The sequence below is a fragment of the Podarcis vaucheri genome (assembly GCF_965113315.1).
Source record: "Podarcis vaucheri genome assembly, chromosome: 9".
Lineage (NCBI taxonomy): Eukaryota > Metazoa > Chordata > Lepidosauria > Squamata > Lacertidae > Podarcis > Podarcis vaucheri.
This window is the reverse complement of record NC_138767.1, coordinates 40,218,394-40,235,646: the sequence shown is the minus strand read 5'-3', so window position 1 is coordinate 40,235,646 and position 17,253 is coordinate 40,218,394. Positions and strand designations below refer to the sequence as shown.

Below are 17,253 nucleotides of genomic sequence, written 5' to 3'. Positions count from 1 at the left end.
AAGTTTTTCAAAGCTGTTTTTCAAAGATTGAACTGGATGAGATGTTCTTCAATGGATCCTGAGTTGGAAACACAAAGCTGTATGCATGGATCAATCACGGGAAGGCAAATCAAAGCCACCACCCTGGTGAGAATAATGCAAGTGGGCAAAAGGAAACCTGTTCTCCGGATATATTACAGGTTTCGCTACACGCTTCATCAGTCCGGAAAGCCAATCATACAAAACGGTTTGCTCAGGATAAAGAAAGTATACTCCTTTTGCCCACTTGTGTTAAACGGTTCATTTATCCAGTCTGCATAATGTTTACTGCAAATGTAACTTGTTAAGATAGAGTTGTACATTTATCCACTCCATGTTTACAGTATTCTCCAGGCTTTGTCTTGCACATGGCACCTTAGTATGTTTGTTGTTTGAATGGTTACAAGTCTCTCTCTATTGTAGCTATTATTCTAGTAAATTTGGTTTTATACTTATAAGCCTGTTTGTGGTGGTGTTGTTTTGTTGTATTATTATTATTACTGTCACCACATTTGATACTTTGTGTATATACTTTGCAAACTAGAAAGCAGCCAAGAACAATTAAGAAACCCAGTTGAACGTTGTACCCAGTTCAGCAGAGGTTCCATTTTCGTATATTACCCACACCAGTGCTAAAGGGCATCCGCTCCCCCCGCCGCCTCCCTATCTCAATCTACACCGGACCACGTTTCCCCAGAAGTGGTCCTGAATTCGACAGGACTAGCCCCTCAAGTCACCAGATGTCCATAGTGCGTGAACACACAACAAATAAAATGACGCTACTAATTCCTTGCCTCTCAGGTTTCCTGGACCTATCTAAAAAGGTAGGTTTGCAGTTTCCTGAAACTGCCGCTTGCCCTTCAGGTGCCTTGCCCGAAACTAAAAAAAAGAGAAGAGAGGAGATAACACAGCTCCCCTTCGTAGCGACGGCGCAGCGTTTCCCTTGCCTCGAGGAGAACAGACGGGAACCTTCGTTCGGGCTACGCCTGCGCCTCACCTGGACACACCTGTGCTCACCTGAGCCTGCGCGGGCGCCTCCTCCCCCCCCTCCTCCAAGCCCGCTGCCCTCTCGCCTCCCTGCCCCGCCCGCTCTTGGCCGCCGCGCAGGCGCACTTGCCGCTCGCCCGGCAACACTCCCGGGGCTCGGCTCAGCGCTGTCATGGCGGCAGAGAGGAGCAGCAGCAGCAGCAGCAGCCGCCGCAGCAACTGCTAAGGCAGGCAGGAAGCGATGGAGGAGCTCCTGGCGGCGTCGGCGGAGTGAAGGAGCTGCACAGGAAACTTCCAGCCGCTTGCCTGAGGTCGAAGTTCTTTGCCCATCCCTCTTCTCTACCCCGGGGCAGGTAGAAGCCAGGCTGTTGGTGGGGAAGCACCGGAGACCCCTCCCGCCCGTGGAGCTGCCTGGGGTCGGGAGAGCCTCGTCCCTCCCCGCCGGCCCCGTCCGCGGCAGAGGCGAGGAGGAGCAGCAGCAGGGCTGGGTGAGGGGGAACTTCTTTGCCGGCCCTACTTTGTCCTTGCACCTGTGACTGTGCGTGAAGGGAGGAGCGGAGCTTGCAGTTACCTCAGCCGCTGGAGCACAAGGACGGCGGAGGGAAGCACTGCAGAAACAGAGCGGGGCAGGGGAGAGGCGCGCCTCTAATAATAATAATAATAATAATAATAATAATAATAATAATAATAATACAGAAGTAAGCGCCTTCGGGAGTCCCGAGCTCTCTTCTTTGCAGGCAAGTTTAGTGCCTGACAAAGAAAGGGGCTCACCTGCCTGATGCAGTTGCACCTGCCCTCATTTTCTGGGCTGAGGGGGGGTGAGTGCAAAGAGAGAATGGGGTAGTGTTTCTTGATTAGTTAGATGACAGGCTTTTTCAAATGTTTTCAACAAGCTGCGCCTGCTACTAATTTTTTAATTTAATTCTTCTTTTTTTTTTTTTAGTTTTCAGATTAAAGAGGCCGCTGTCCTTGTGCCGAGGGAAGGAAAACAAGATTATCTCAGCGCTCAGAAACTGGACCCGAGGCTACGCATTGAACTCTCTTTATTTCTGGGGTGCTGGCTTCTGCTGGCAGCCTGGAAGTGAACTAAGCTATGGCGAGTGAAGACAAACAGGTTGCTTCTCCTCGGCCCACAGGTGATGATGGAGGAGGGGGAGGTGGTACCGGAGGAGGGAAAGAAGGAAATGTGGCCGAAATGGAGAGCAAGCTGCAACCTTTGAATCCAGGAATCCCTATTCGTGGTATCAGGATGAAATTTGCTGTTCTGACAGGACTGGTGGAAGTCGGAGAAGTATCCAACAGGGATATTGTGGAAACTGTGTTTAATCTGGTAAGGCAATCACCTTTCTAACTCTTTAAAGGAGAAGGATGGTATGTGGTGAAACATAAGGAAAGCAATACATTCTACCCACATTCATATTACTTCATCCTTACAGTTAAGGCTGCCCGCCTACCTATTTGTCACAGGGTGGTGCATCTGGTAAGCTATTCTCCCGGAAGGGATCCTTACTTAGGCCTTACTTAGTAACCGTGAGGCTGCAATACTTTTTCCACTCAGTTGTTCCGTTTCCTTGCTTTCCCGAGGTATAGCTTCTATCAAGGAACTTTCCTGCTATTTACACCTTCATAGAAGTCATTTGAAAGCACTTAGGTTCTAAATAGTTGTGCTGTCATATCTGTTTGCAATGCTTAAATGTATTTTGGGATTTTAGGCTAATTCACAGTTGGAATATACCATTGTTAACACACAATTGCTGGTGCTGCAAATTTTAGGGCTCTGATGTAAGGCTTTGATTCTGCAGAGGTATGCCTCTTTTCTCCCATGTGAACATTTTAAGCCCATTTTCAGTAACCATAGCAATATAGCTCTTTGTAGATATTTCTACCAATTTGGGTAGAACTTGAAACATTGTGCATCAGTGTTACTTACCTTGGGAGCAGTCAACTTTTCCTAGTATTAAGAATTTGCTTGGAAAATGACAAATGCTACACCAGAACAGAAGGATTTGTTTAACAGTAAGATTATGTTTGAATATTACAATTGTAATGGCAAAGGATAGTAATTATGTGATATTCTGAATAGTGGTGCCTGTTCAATGTACATTTATGTAAACATTAGATGAGGATAAGTTATATTGCTGTCTCAACCATAGGTAAGAATGGTTGAGTTGAGAAGGCTGTACTCCAACACTGCTTAAATGTAATCTGGCTTTTAAAAGTGGAATGGAAAGCTCAAAGGCACAGTGTATAGTGTTCCACATGTGTGTAGGTATCTGGAGACCGAATTCTTGATCCTGCAAGAATTTAAGTTCTTTCGCAAATCATCTGTGGCCCTACTGAGGGTTGTTGGTCGGTGCAAATAGAACTGATATCCCTTTAGAAGTTAAATGTAGGCAATGTATTCACAGTGTCCATAGAACTTGGTTGGGTAAGACTGCAGACTTTTATTTGACTTAAATATTGGTAATGTATAACTAGGGTGGAACGAAAATGCTCTGCCTAGGAAAACTGAGGTCTAGACCTGCTATGTAGAATAAATAGAAAGCAATTATTCTGACTAAATAGTGCAAAAACATATGTGCACTAGGCCTCTTGTAACTTTTTACAGCTGCCTGTAGCTTAAAAAGCAAAACAAAACTTTTACGTGTTTTCCTGGAACAGAAGAAAAAACAAAGCAGTTGTGCCACATTAAACTGATCAAGAAGCTTTAGACAACCAACTGTTTTATAATACAGAAATCTATTTAAGTTTCTGAAGCATTGCAGCATCTGTACAAAGTATTGCTAGCGTGTGTGATCAGTCATACTACAGAAGTGAAGTACTGCTCTGAAGTTTCCTGCCCACTCATCGTTCTCCTATGTGTAGTGAAATAACTATAAAATCTTTTTTTTTTTAAATCTGACTTCTGTAGATAAATGCTGAAATGTTGTACATTGTGGAAGCTGCAGAAGAAATAGCTTCCATGTTTTGCACTGAAATAATAATGCAGTTTTTATAGGAAATAGAAAGCTGTCTTCAAGAAATTCATTGTGTGACCTAAATAACAGGATATTCTGCAAATTTTCCATCTGCCTGGAACCTGAGTAGAAAGATAGGAAGAACAGTTTCCTTTAGAACTGAGTTTCATTAAATACACCCACAACTTTATTAGAAATTTCTGCAGGATGTGTGTGTGTAGATAACTCATGAACATGCCAGGCTGCACTAAGTTGGACTGTTGATTTAACCAGTGCTGTCAACTCTGACTGAAAGTTGTTCTCCAAGGTGCCAGACAGATTGTGTCCCCCCCCCCCAATCCCTGCTACTTCAGAACATTGTAATGGAAAAGGCTAGGGGTTGAAACTGGGGCCTTCTGCATGCAAAGCATGTCCTCTGTCTCTCATCTGTGGTTTGTATGTGGATAGCAGTGGCAATGTATGTCTTGTTTGCTACTCTCTTAAAGTTCTCCACCCTATTTGTGGGTAGAAAACTGGGTGGACCATCTCACTATTTTTTTAAAAAAGAATATTTTCAACATTTTCATGAGGGTTGGACTCTCTGTTAGTAGTGGTTGTAGCACAGCTTCTTTCTCCACCCCCAAGCTCCCCCCCCTTCGAAAACCGTATTGTTAGCCTTGCAACCATTTTGCATCCTGTACAATTCGCCTGACACAGCATCATTCTGGAGCAGGGTGTGTGGGGTGAGGAAGGGGTGGCAGCCACCGTTAAAAAATTGAATAATACAGTGGTACCTCTGGCTATGAATTTAATTTGTTCTGGAGGTTCGTTAAGCTGAAACCGTTCTTATCCTGAGGCGCGCTTTCACTAATGGGGCCTCCCACTACATGTGCGCCTCTGGCGTGCGATTTCCGTTTGCATCCTGGGGCAAAGTTCGCAACCAGGAGCAGCTACTTCTGGGTTACTGGAGCTTGTAACCTGAAGCGTTCATAGCCAGAAGCATTCGTAACCAGAGGTACCACTGTATTGGAGAAAAGGTCTGGGAAATGTTCTTTTTCTAGGGAAGGTGAGGGGAAAAAACCTCCCTCTTTCTTTTGGAAAAAGTTTTCTGAGAAATGTCAGCTCTGCTTTAGTTTGAGCAAGCAGACTTTGCATAGTTGCTGGGAACAGTAAAAATGGATTGAACACATGTAGTGTTGAACTGGAATCCTATGGCTTTGACACCCTACTTTAGCCATAACATTGTAAAACGGCAAAGCAAGAAAAAAGATCCCAAACATGTAGTAAGAAGTAAGTCTTAGTGCGTCGAAAGGGGCTTTCTCCTAGGTTTCAATCCTAACTTCATGTACCTGGGACTAAGATCTGCTGATTCAATATGTTTTCCTTCTTAGCGGACAAGGTTAGGACTGCAGTCTTGGACTTTTAGTCACTATGTTATGCTGAGCTGGGCACTAAAAAGTTACTATTCAAATATGATTTAGTTTTGTGGGGATGAAGTAAACAGGAGAAAGGTATAGTTGAGCCTCTATTCCAGCAGTGTCTTTCACTTTTTTTGAGGAAAAGCGAAGTGTTGTAATTCAGGAAAGTGTTACACTGGGAGATACTCAGTGCTCCTGACCCTTGGTGCCTACAGATGAGTTAGGCACAAATTCATGGTTTCCCCCCAAGACTTGTTGCAGTCCTTCCTCCTACACCTGTTTTGCCTAGTAGCAACTTCTCTTTGCACTTGTCATAACATAATTTTTGTTTTTGGGCAGTTCATGGAAATAGCTCTGGTGTTGCATGTGTCACATTGTAAGTAATCATAGGGCAGGAATGGCCAGATATCATCATAAACAAAATATGTTACAAGACTGATTCCAAAATTTACATTTTTATTTTCATAAATCTTAATAGATAGACCTATGAGTACTCTCACTGCCTTTTTATAGCTAGTGCCTATTTAAAGTATTTTGATTTCATGCCATACTTATTCTCCAAAAGCAGGTTAATTACTCCAGCTTTTTTTTTTTTTAAGTGGCATTTGGATTGTGAAATTAGATGCCTTTCACTTATAAAGTGACATAGAACTGAATTTCGGGTCTTCTGAAAATAATATGTGATGCAAACCTTAATAATGACAAGTTCCTAGGTAAAGGTATGTCCGCTCTCTCATCAAGTACAAAGTGAGCATGGGAGGGATGGGGAGCCACGCAGATTTGTACAGGAAAGAATAGCAAGCTTGACATATCTTAGATGTGGCTGTGTTTGGCTACACTAGTATAATGGAAGATCTGCAAGCCTGTTATCTTCCTGTCTCAATTATGTACAGGTGTGCTTGCTAGAAAAGAGCCAGCACCAGCTGAAGTGCAACTTACTGCTATTCAATGGCAGACATTGTTCTGCGTTTAGCCTCTTGCACAACTTCACCACTGCCTAAATGTAGATGGGAAACTTTTGAGCAGGGATTGAAATTTTTTATTCACACCTCTCTGCCAAGTTGTATAAGCTGCTTGCCAGAGCATGACTTAAGGAGGCTGGCTAGTTCCCTGGTTATGCCAGCAGTGTATTAACCGTAGCTTCAGTTGTATTGCAGGTTGCAATAATACAACACATTGCACCTAGGGTAAGAGTTTCTGATGGAAGGCTCTCCAGAATTAGCATCACAACTACTTGATGCATTCATATTGCACAAGGCTGTACTGCAAATAAGGAAGTTCTGCCTGTAGTTGGATTCAACCTCTTTAACTAATCTTTCCCTTGTTCCAATCATGAAAATGTCAGTTATAAAAAATATTACATCAGAAACCCTTTTTATTTTTAAAAGTCCTCGATAAAAGACTGCTATAAAGGACTAGACTTGTACTCTAGTCTTTAAGGTGAACTGAGAGAGTTCTATAGATAACACTTTTTTTGAGAACACATGTACTTCAAGTCATTTTCAAAAATTCTTTCATTCCAAAATCCCTTTCCCAAAGGTCATGTCAAATGTAAAAGACTGGTCTTTTGCCAAGACATTTTGCCCTTTTTCTTATCTTAATGGCCCATCCATTTCTTTGAAGTGATAAACTATGTGACTCAAGAGCTCTTTGCTCTTATAAGAATTGTGGTTAGGAGAAAGTATTTTTATCCCATTAAGAAAAGTTTAGCTTCAGACCAGTGCTATCATTCTCTGAGACATGTTAAGATTAGCTAATCCTAAATGAGAACCTTAAATTAGTTCAGTGTCCTAGAAGCTGATTGGGGACAGGACCCTTAAACATAGCCCTTCCTTCCTTCCTTCCTTAACCATCTCTTGAAACCATCCATGAAAACGGTCTTAACAGTGAGTTCGAAAGTGACTATGGAGGCCATTTCTGGATCCATATATCCTTCCACAGAGGGGACATAGGTTTCTGGGTGGGAGTTGATCACGGTGAGGGTTTGCCAAATGTGCCTTCCTCTTAGCTTGTTTCTCCTTTCCTCTCTGAGTTCGTGCTTCTAAAGTCCACAAAACCTTTGGTAAAAGCTGTTCTCACACTGGAGCGCTCACAGGCCAGTGTTTCCCATTTATCAGTGCTTATACTACATTTTTAAAGATTTGCCTTGAGAACATCTTTAAACTTCTTTTGTTATTTCCCCAGTATTTTGCTTTCCATTTTCAAGTTGGAAATAGAGTAGTTGCTTTGGAAGACGATAATCTGGCATCTGAACAATATGACCAGTCCAACAAAGTTGCTGTTGAAGAATCATTGCTTCGACATTGGTGATCTTTGCTTCTTCCAGTACACTGACATTAGTTGCCTGTCTTCCCAAGTGATGTGTAAACATTTTCAGAGACACCATTGATGGAATCTTTTGAGGAGTTGGAGATGGCATTTATAAGTGTTCCATGTTTCACAAGCATACAGTAAAGTTGGTAGTGCAATAGCTTTGTAAACAAGCATTTTGGTTTCCCTGTGGGTGTCTCGGTCCTCAAACACTCTGAGCTTCAATTGGGAGAAAGCTGTGCTCATGGAGCTCAGGTGATGCTGGATTTTGGCATCAGTGTTGGTGCTTGTGGAAAGATAACTGCTCAGATAGGAAAATTGGTTGACATTTTCCAACGTTGCACTATGGTTGGATTTGTGGTGCTGCAGAGGGGTTGTTTTTTGCTTGTTGGTGCAGCACTTGGTTTTTTTGGATATTGAATGATAGGCCAAGCTTTCCAAAATCTTCTGCAAAGATATTTAGGATGGTTTGGAGGTCATCCTCTGAGTGTGGAAACACTACGTTGTCATCAGCATACTGAAGCTCTATGAATACCACTAAGACAAATAAATATAGGGAAGGTGTGGGGGGAGGAGGGAACTCATGCCCAGAGAAACTGTAAATGTTGGAGGACTTGCCCAAGGCTGTAACTGCCAATCAGGCTGCTCTGATCATGATGTGGGCTGGTATAGATGGCTCAAGCTTTCAGCTTTTGTTAGAATAACTCTTTTGTTACTCACCCTTCATCATATGGTGCCATGGAGGGTTACATTGAAAATATAATATAGTGCTATTCAATAATAATAATAATAATAATAATAATAATAATAATAATAAATAAATAAATAAATAAATTCCAAAATACTGTACCATATAAATGCATATCTATCATCAAACCAGATGATATATAGGGGAATAATAGCAATAGTTCAACTTTCAGAAGTTATACGCATGAGCATGGCATGTTCTATATGCTTTAGCCCATTACTGAAGTCTTCTCTCTAACCTTGGACACTGTTACAGTAAGTACCATCAATAGTATGTGACAGAAGCACAGGGGCAGGCTCCTCTGCAAATGTGATACTCAGACTTGGTAGAAGAGTAGAGAGGTGAAGCTTTAACAAAAGAAAATTGCTGGACCTTTCTAAAAGTTGGTCTGAATAGTGACTTATTGTGAAGTAAGGCGCATTCCTTACTAGAAGTCTGTTAAATAATTAACCCAGTAATTGTGCTTCGCCTCTAAAATTTGATCTGGAGCGTATTCTTTGCATGTTCTGTGCATTGTTTTTCCTTGAAAATCTTTTACACTAGCCTTTTCAAAATGAGGAAAAGGATTTTTATGTGTCTTTAAATATTATGTGCAGTTTTCTAATTCTGTCTTAACCATTTTCTATAAACAATTTAACCATAAGTTAATATAAGGTCTAAAATGGTATATCAAGTATATTTCTAATTGAAGCTGCAAGTCTGTGCACATTTACTTGGAAATAAGTCCTCATTGAACCAGATTGGCCTTACATCTGTGCAGATATGCATAGGAACATGAGCTCGTTTCTGGTTTACTCCACAGGTCTGAGGGGGAAAGTGGAGTGGGACTTAACTCCTGCTTTTATGTCTCCTGCTCACTTACACCCCTCGCCATCCATGTGTTGAGGGCATATCTATCAAGGTAAAGCTTGACAAATGCAGGGCTCTAGAACATGGAGAGAGCCTATGTTTGTTCGGCAGCCTTTCACTCTGCTGGTATGCCCCCAACACCTAGATGAGAAGGGGGAAGGGTTGGAAGAAGATGCAATGTCTGCATCACCTGGCGTGGCCATATTATGTCTTCCATGCAATTGTAAATCACATGAGGGGGAATGCTTGAAATGTGCAGTAGTCTAATTGCTGCAGCATAAATCCGTCTACTTGTATTAACACTGTTTCTGCTAAACTACAACTTTAATTTTTAAAAAGTGAGAAGATGTACTTCAGCAGTGGAATGTGCAAGGCTGCTATGGAACAGTGTTTCACCTCTCAAAATGTTGTGGGTTTTTTTTTGCTATCCCAACTTTTTAAGTAAATCCATACATTCTTTAGGATGCTATTGTACCTTTTCCATGAAACTTATGTAAGTCATTCTTTTCATTGCATTAACAAGACTTTCTAATGTTGGTGCTAAGTGAGGAGATCCAACTAGTATTTGGCAATCACTTTGTATTCAATGGAAGTGTGCATAACTGTCATAACGTAATCTCTTCTAGGTCATTGGTGAATGCACCTCTAGCTCTGGTTATCCTAGTTCTGTCACTTCAGTCTATGTATTGTGCCCATGATAAAGTAAAGCTGATTTGAGGTAGGTTTCGTTTCTGGGCTTAGTAAAGGACCTGGCTTTGTAGTGACTTACAGCTGTGGACACACATTATTGCAGGAGTAAATGAGGAACACCACTTAATAAAGATGAACCTTCAAATCATCTAAAGGTTTCAGTGATCCCCCCCCCCCAAAATTTGAATCCTTTTTGTTAAGCAATGTTAGTTTTGGGCAATGTAATCGCTTCGCACTGCAGGGCAAGTCTTCAGGTAGCTATATGGGAAATCATATTAAGCTTAACTGCTTAAACCCACTTTGTTGAAAAGGAAAAAAAAGCTTTGTGAATAAACTGGTTTAGTTGTAACACCTCCTAACAAGTGATACTTTTTTATATCTCGTTCTCTGCTTTATATGTCTCACATTCCATACAGTCTCATCCTGTTTGTCTGCTTTTGTGATTCCCGTCTTTGTACCTTCTGTCGCATTGCTCTCCACACATTTAAAGCCCATTGCTTTTTCTTCTTTTCAGGCCATTTTCCTATTCTTCGTTGAGTTTCTTCTCAAAAATCCACTATATAAATTTGATAAATAATAATAAATATAAATACAACACACACAGACACACACACACACACAGAGAGAGAGAGAGAGAGAGAGAGTAGAGCTTTCCTTAATTTACTGGATCTCATCCTGGAATGTGTTGCCACTTCCTGGGTTATCCAGTCTTGCCAATCTTAACAGCAAGATCAGGTGGTTAAGTGCCCACGGCATTATTGGAACCAGTGAAAGAAAATGGTCTTGACATATGCTGGATAATCCAAGATTTTAGCAGAGGTACAAAAATACATTTTAAAAAATAATAGAAAACAACTTTCAGGGGGACAACCGCACTCAGACAACTCAGTAAGGATTGAGTATGCTTACTACTCATGGAGTGTTGAGAAAAGAAAAACAGGAAATGCGGGGAGAATAATGGAATTGTCTGTTACAGAAGGGCTGGCAGGAACCCAGGAAAGAGGGTGGGGGAAATACAGTGCAACATTTGTTGCATGTTCCACTTGTCTAATGTAGATTGTCCTTTTTTGAGGAGAGCAGGAACTCTTTTTCATTGCTATATGGTGCTTTGCATGCTCTTGGCATTGAAAACTTCTGGAAATCTAGAACTTTTAGCAATAGACAAATTAATACAATAATAAATTTGCAATTAACCAGCACAGGCAAGTTGTGCATCCCTTAGTTCAAGAGTTCTTCTACTGTGTTTCGAGAAATAAGTCAGAAGTAGGAAATAGATCAGGACAGCTTTTCAGACCACATTTGTTTCTTCTGTGCTATGAAAGTAATGGATGTGATGCTATCTAAAAACCTTCTGAATATACTCTAATAAGGTTATATGACTCATTGTACTGATGGTTATATGCAAATAACAAAGTTTAAAAAAAAAAAGATATACCCAGGTTAATAAAGGATGGAAAGGCAGACAAAAAATACTTGTTAGTGAAGTACAAAATATTTTTACATGTACTGAGGAAAGTTTTTACAGTTATTTTGTCTTACCCTTGTGGCAAACTTCGTTAGGACAGCCTTGAACTCCAATGTTTAAAACATTTTGGCTTGAAACCATTGTACAAGTAAAATATATTGGGTATAGTCTTGCATTGTAAATCCTATCAAAGGGAACTTTGGCTACAAGTGAATTTGTAGTTGAATTGTCTGCCTTCATGGTTGAAGCTTAAAACTTTTGTGCAATGCGACATAAAAGACAGCTTTAGTGATGCTTTTTATCTGGTGAATTTCCAGTTTGGGGCAAAATAAGTGGATACTCTGAATATTTTTGTGAAAACTTCAGTATACTTTTTAAAGTTGAGATGTAAAAAACAAAGCATATTACTAGATATAATAAGAATTTGTATTCCTTGAACCTGCTGTGGATTAAATTCTTGCCTATATTGTCATATATCCCCATTTTTGTTACTTTTGTTTAATGACATCCCTTTAAAATTCAGATGCCTGAGATGAATTTGCCTTTTTCCATGCCCCTGGATTCTTTAAATGGAACTATTAAAATTGTGAATTACACCTTGTTCTAAATCTAGAGGGTGATGAGACTGGAAGGAAACAAAATAGTTTTTATCCCCTGATTGCCTTCATGTTTGCAGTCTTTTAGAAACTTACTTCCTCAAGCTACTTGTTACCATCTGTGGTGCCATATGCAACAAATGTAAGATGTTAAGTTAGATCTTCACAGTAAACAGACAAAAATAATAATGCTGTCATTAAGTGATGGCACATATTTTTAAGTAGGAACCTGAGCTGTTCTTTTTCTCTTTTCTGATTTTGCCCTTCTGAGAGAAGTACCTCTTTTTTTATTAGTTTCTTTTTTCCTACCCCAGTGGTAAACATTGCTTAGGCTATGATCAGATCTATCCATTTCCACAATTTCTTGAAACCTTTAAAGCCATGGTAATGACAAGGATGATTCAATTATTGGTTTTCTACAGTTTGTAAAAATAGCAGTTCACTCTTTCAGATTTTCTTGCAAAGTCTGTTCTTTTTGGAGTACACAGATGAAGCATAGATAATTGCTCTTATTATTAGCCTTTTACTCTAGTGTCCTAAAGAATTACAGTACAGTAGTCTCTTGAGTAAAACATATAAATGAGACCCAAATACTTGTCCATGTTGAAAATGTGGTATAGTTATTTCAGAAATTAAACTAGCCTTGAGCACTTATTGTCATGAAACACTGATTAAAAAATTATTAATTAGACTCTCTATAGGCCTTATAACTAATCCTTTTTCCAGCAACCATGGGTTGCATCCAGTACAGTGGTACATCGGGTTACATACGCTTCAGGTTACAGACGCTTCAGGTTACAGACTCTGCTAACCCAGAAATATTACCTTGAGTTAAGAACTTTGCTTCAGGATGAGAACAGAAATCATGCTCCTGCGACACAGCGGCAGCCGGAGGCCCCATTAGCTAAAGTGGTACCTCAGGTTAAGAACAGTTTCAGGTTAAGAACAGACCTCCAGAATGAATTAAGTACGTAACCAGAGGTACCACTGTACTGCTCTAGTGGAATTCTGCTTCCACAGTGGGACTTATCCTGCCTCTCCTTCCTGCTGTGTGCACACGCCAACAACTGCTTCAGAGAATCTGTTGCTCTTGTGCAGTGGCCGTGTTGGATACAACCTTGTTGTTTTTAGACAGCAATCTTAGTTTATTTACTGCAGATCGTATTGAGCAAAGGGTGAGTTACTTCTGCATAAATATGTATAGGGTTGTGCTGCTAGTATCTGAGTGACTCCACACAAAGTACACCAAGGCTGCAATCCTATAACTGCTTATCTGGTGGTAAGACCTATGCTGAGTTGACTTGTATAAGATTGCATTGTAATGCTATCTGCATTATCCAACCTAGTGCTCTCTAGATGTTTTGGACTACAACTCCCATCAGCTTCTGCGAATATGGCCATGATCAGGGATGATGGCAGTTGGAGTTAAAAATATGTGGAGAGCAATAGGTTGGGAAAGGCTAGGCTAAACTGTAGCAATTAGGAATTACTTTCCATTTTCTGATGAATATATTTCTGGTATATTTGAGTCATGTACATCCTAAACAAACATCAGTATTTTAGGGAAAGACTGGCAGGCCACATGGAGACACCTGGAAGGTCAAATTTGGCTTGTGGACTAGTCTGTGCTGCTGCTATACAGGAGAACCAAACTTGCTTGGCATCCTACTGGCTATTTTTTGCTTTAGTTTCACAACAACACCTGCAAATGCCCTTTGAACACCAATAGGTCAGATTCATGACAAGCCCTCTCCATAAATGCTTCTATGTCATGCTGTTGATTACTATACTAATATATTTTTAAAAGTCCAATGAAGTGTTACTGAAACAAAACTTTGCAAATTTGTCCTTATGCATATAGTTTAAATTTTGTTCTGGACTTTTCTCCAAGGAATAAATAGTCTGGTGTATTATCCATAGAAGATACACTCCGGTTCTAAAATACATTCCTACTAACTGTCACCAATATGGATAAGACATGTTTCCTGATTTTGTGTCTGCCACATCCATAAATATTTAAAGCATTGACATATCACCAGCTTTCAGCAATTTGTTCTGGGTGTGGAAATTTGATAGCATGCAAGGAGCTCCTCTACCCTGACTGGTTTCCTCTTTAGTTTCAGTGAATGACCTCTATCTGTATATTCCATTTTATGAAATAATTTGAGTAATACTCTTGAAATGTGTAAGTGCTACCATGGTAATAAAATAAAATAAATCTCTAGGTCACTTTTTTGAATACTTTGAAAATATTTAAATTATCAATAGATGACCACTGATTATTAAGTAAATACACTGCAAATGGCTATTAATTGCTACCATTATCAGTAGGTTACAGAACATTTTTTAATGTCATTGTGAGCCAGGAGAACAGAAAATGATATGAGTTCTAGGTTTGTCTTGCATAAATTGCACCTCAAGGCATGGTAAGGTCATGTATTGGGTTTGGGGAGGTTTCTGTCAGAGGAGAGTACAGTGGTACCTCGGGTTAAGTACTTAATTCATTCCGGAGGTCTGTACTTAACCTGAAACTGTTCTTAACCTGAAGCACCACTTTAGCTAATGGGGCCTCCTGCTGCCGCTGCGCCGCCGGAGCACGATTTCTGTTCTCATCCTGAAGCAAAGTTCTTAACCTGAAGCACTATTTCTGGGTTAGCGGAGTATGTAACCTGAAACGTATGTAACCCGAGGTACCACTGTATTTAACAAGATATTTTATTTATTTTGCATGAGTTGTGGGTTTTTCAAGCAGCAAGAGACCTAAAAAGGTAGTAGAACAGGTCACTTACTCATTACTTTCAGAATAACAGATAGATGCCACTTCCTTTGCCAAACTGATAGAAGTTGCAGTCCCCACCTACCCCTTTTAGCACTACTGACTTTCTAGCTTGCAGCTAGTTTATCACCAGTCTTTAAGGGCTACTGTATATTTCTAAGATGTCTTGCTTTTAGATGTCTTGCTTTTGGTCTTGATGTCACAAGATACTCTATTTTCACTATGAAAGCACAATGGACACCAGTATCTTACAGCCGTATGTCTCATTATACTAACCATTGTGTAAACCCAACCCTTGAAAACAAAATCCAAGATGACCTTGTGAAACATGTGTTATAAGGAAGACACACAGAAGGCAGTATGATCTGAGACTCATACTACCCCACCCCCAGTAAAACCTTACTCTAAATTTTGCAACCTGGTTTTTCCCAGTCTGAGTAAGGTTCAGTACAGACTGACATACTATGTTTCAAGGAAACATATTTTCGTGTATTTCTTGGGGTTTGTTTGTTCCTTGTTTTCAATCCAACCTGACAGAACGCAGGAGGTTTTAATGCATTTTCTAGCTGTGCTGTAATCTTTGACATGGAAATAACAATGATCTTATATTTTTATTGATACAAATTGGCTCTTTGGCCAACTGTGAATGTTTGACACAATAATTGGATGAGTTCTTGATTGTTCTTCCACTTCTTGTAACTATTTTCTGACTTGTATCAATGAATAAACAAAGCCTCGTCAAAATTGATTTGACTGTCTTGTAGCCTGTGCATCTGATCTCAATTAACCATTTTCAGAATAGTCTTTTTCATGTTCTCTGTAACTTTCAAACCCTTTGCATGCTCTTCTGTTACAATTGTACAGACTAGGACAAGACATATTGTCAATAAATTGCACAGCTTGTTGTAATGAAGTAGCTTGTAGTTATCAAAGACCTACTTAAACAGCTTAATTGTTCTCAGCGCTTTCTGCTAGAGCATTACTCCAAAAATGAGATGCCAGTGCTTTAAAATTGTACAAATTAGTGTTTTCTAATTAATTGTCTGTCTTAGTCTGTACAGCCCAGTATTGTTGAAATAAGTAAAGGTAATTGTAGGGAGCTGGTGACGTTGCGGTCTAAACCACCGAGCCTCTTGGGCTTGCTGATCAGAAGGTTGGCAGTTCAAATCTATGCAATGTGGATTTTAGCATTGCACAGGGCACTGAAGGAAATTTGAGAGCCCAAAGTCTGCAACTGCTGTCAATGTTCAATCCATGGTTAGATTTGGCTCTCCTGTCTAGATATGTCTAGATACCCCTAGCTATGCCTAGGTATATTTCCATTTTGCAGTCTGAGAGACTCATGTCTATTTAGTCTATTACCTCTTTAAATGTGGAAGCTGATCAAAATGTGTGTGCAAATTGCACCTTCATTCGCTAGATATTTCACAATTTGTAAATAGTTTGAATATCAGCCAAAACTAGTGTTACAAAATTGTTCACAAAATTGTGTTACACAATTGTTTCCTTGTGAGTTCCAGGGGTGGAGTACTGACTCAGGCTTCCATACCCTAATAGGCCTTGTTCTCAACAGAGACAGGGAGGCTCTCAAAGAGGCTGTCCCTTTATTGGGAAATAGTACTAACAAAACATACTAATACAAGCAACTATCACACTGGTAACAGACAGAGAACAGCTCACAGCTGCAACCAGAGAGACTAAACCAAACCTGGCAAGTAACAAAGGGGAATTGGGACTGTTGCATGACAGTATATTAGCAAGCCAAGTTGTTGGTTACACATGACAGCAATTGATTAAGCTGGTGGAATCCCCTTTGGTAGATCAAATCCCTGCTTATGTTGTAACATTGCGTGTTCAAATTTTACCCAGAGTAAGTTTTACTCTGAGTAAAACTCAGTTGAATGCCACCCATAGCACATGTTCTTTCATAAGCCTTTAACTCCGATAACAAATCAAGAAAAGGAGTATTCTTTCATTTTCAACAGAATTTATTTTAGATTTGTTTTTGTTTGGTTAGTTTGTAAATACAATTAAATCTAATTTAGACAACTTGAGCATTTACTTGGTTTGCACATCACAGTTTGCACACAAGCCAAGCTGTAGCTTATTAGGACCATACCGGGCCCCGGAGAGAAGCTTGCAGCTGCTTTGCTCCTACCTGGTCTTTTACTCCTGTGCTGTGCCCTAGGTTTTCCACTAACCCTCTGGATTAATTTTTTTGTTGGGGGGGGGGAGCAGGGAGAGGAAGAAGTTCCATTGCACAGGCAGAAAATAAAACCCACAGTAAACTATTTTGTTCACTTAATGTGGCAGTTTGCGCCTCTTGAGTTAACAACTTGAGTTAATTGAATTGTGCATACCAGCACTGGAATAAGGCCGTGACCTTGCATAACAAGTATGTTCAAAATGGCATATTTCACCCTCCGTTTATAATGTTCCAGGTTCCATGCACTTGATTTT

General features: G+C 40.2%; 1 protein-coding gene across 4 annotated transcripts in view; it reads left to right on the top strand.

The window, feature by feature from the left end:
- The first annotated feature begins 1,147 nt into the window (after positions 1 to 1,147).
- LRBA (LPS responsive beige-like anchor protein) overlaps positions 1,148 to 17,253 on the top strand; it is a 359,890-nt gene continuing 343,784 nt past the window's right edge. For 3 of the 4 annotated variants that reach the window (XR_014223382.1, XM_082237533.1, XM_082237532.1), the window contains exons 1-2: positions 1,148 to 1,493; positions 1,949 to 2,335. Coding sequence is in view for 3 of the 4 variants with exons in the window: in XM_082237533.1 (XP_082093659.1) it covers positions 2,099 to 2,335 (237 nt within the window). In the remaining variant the exon portion in view is untranslated. The remainder of the gene's footprint in view (positions 1,494 to 1,948; positions 2,336 to 17,253) is intronic. The other variant, XM_082237534.1, reaches the window with a different exon arrangement.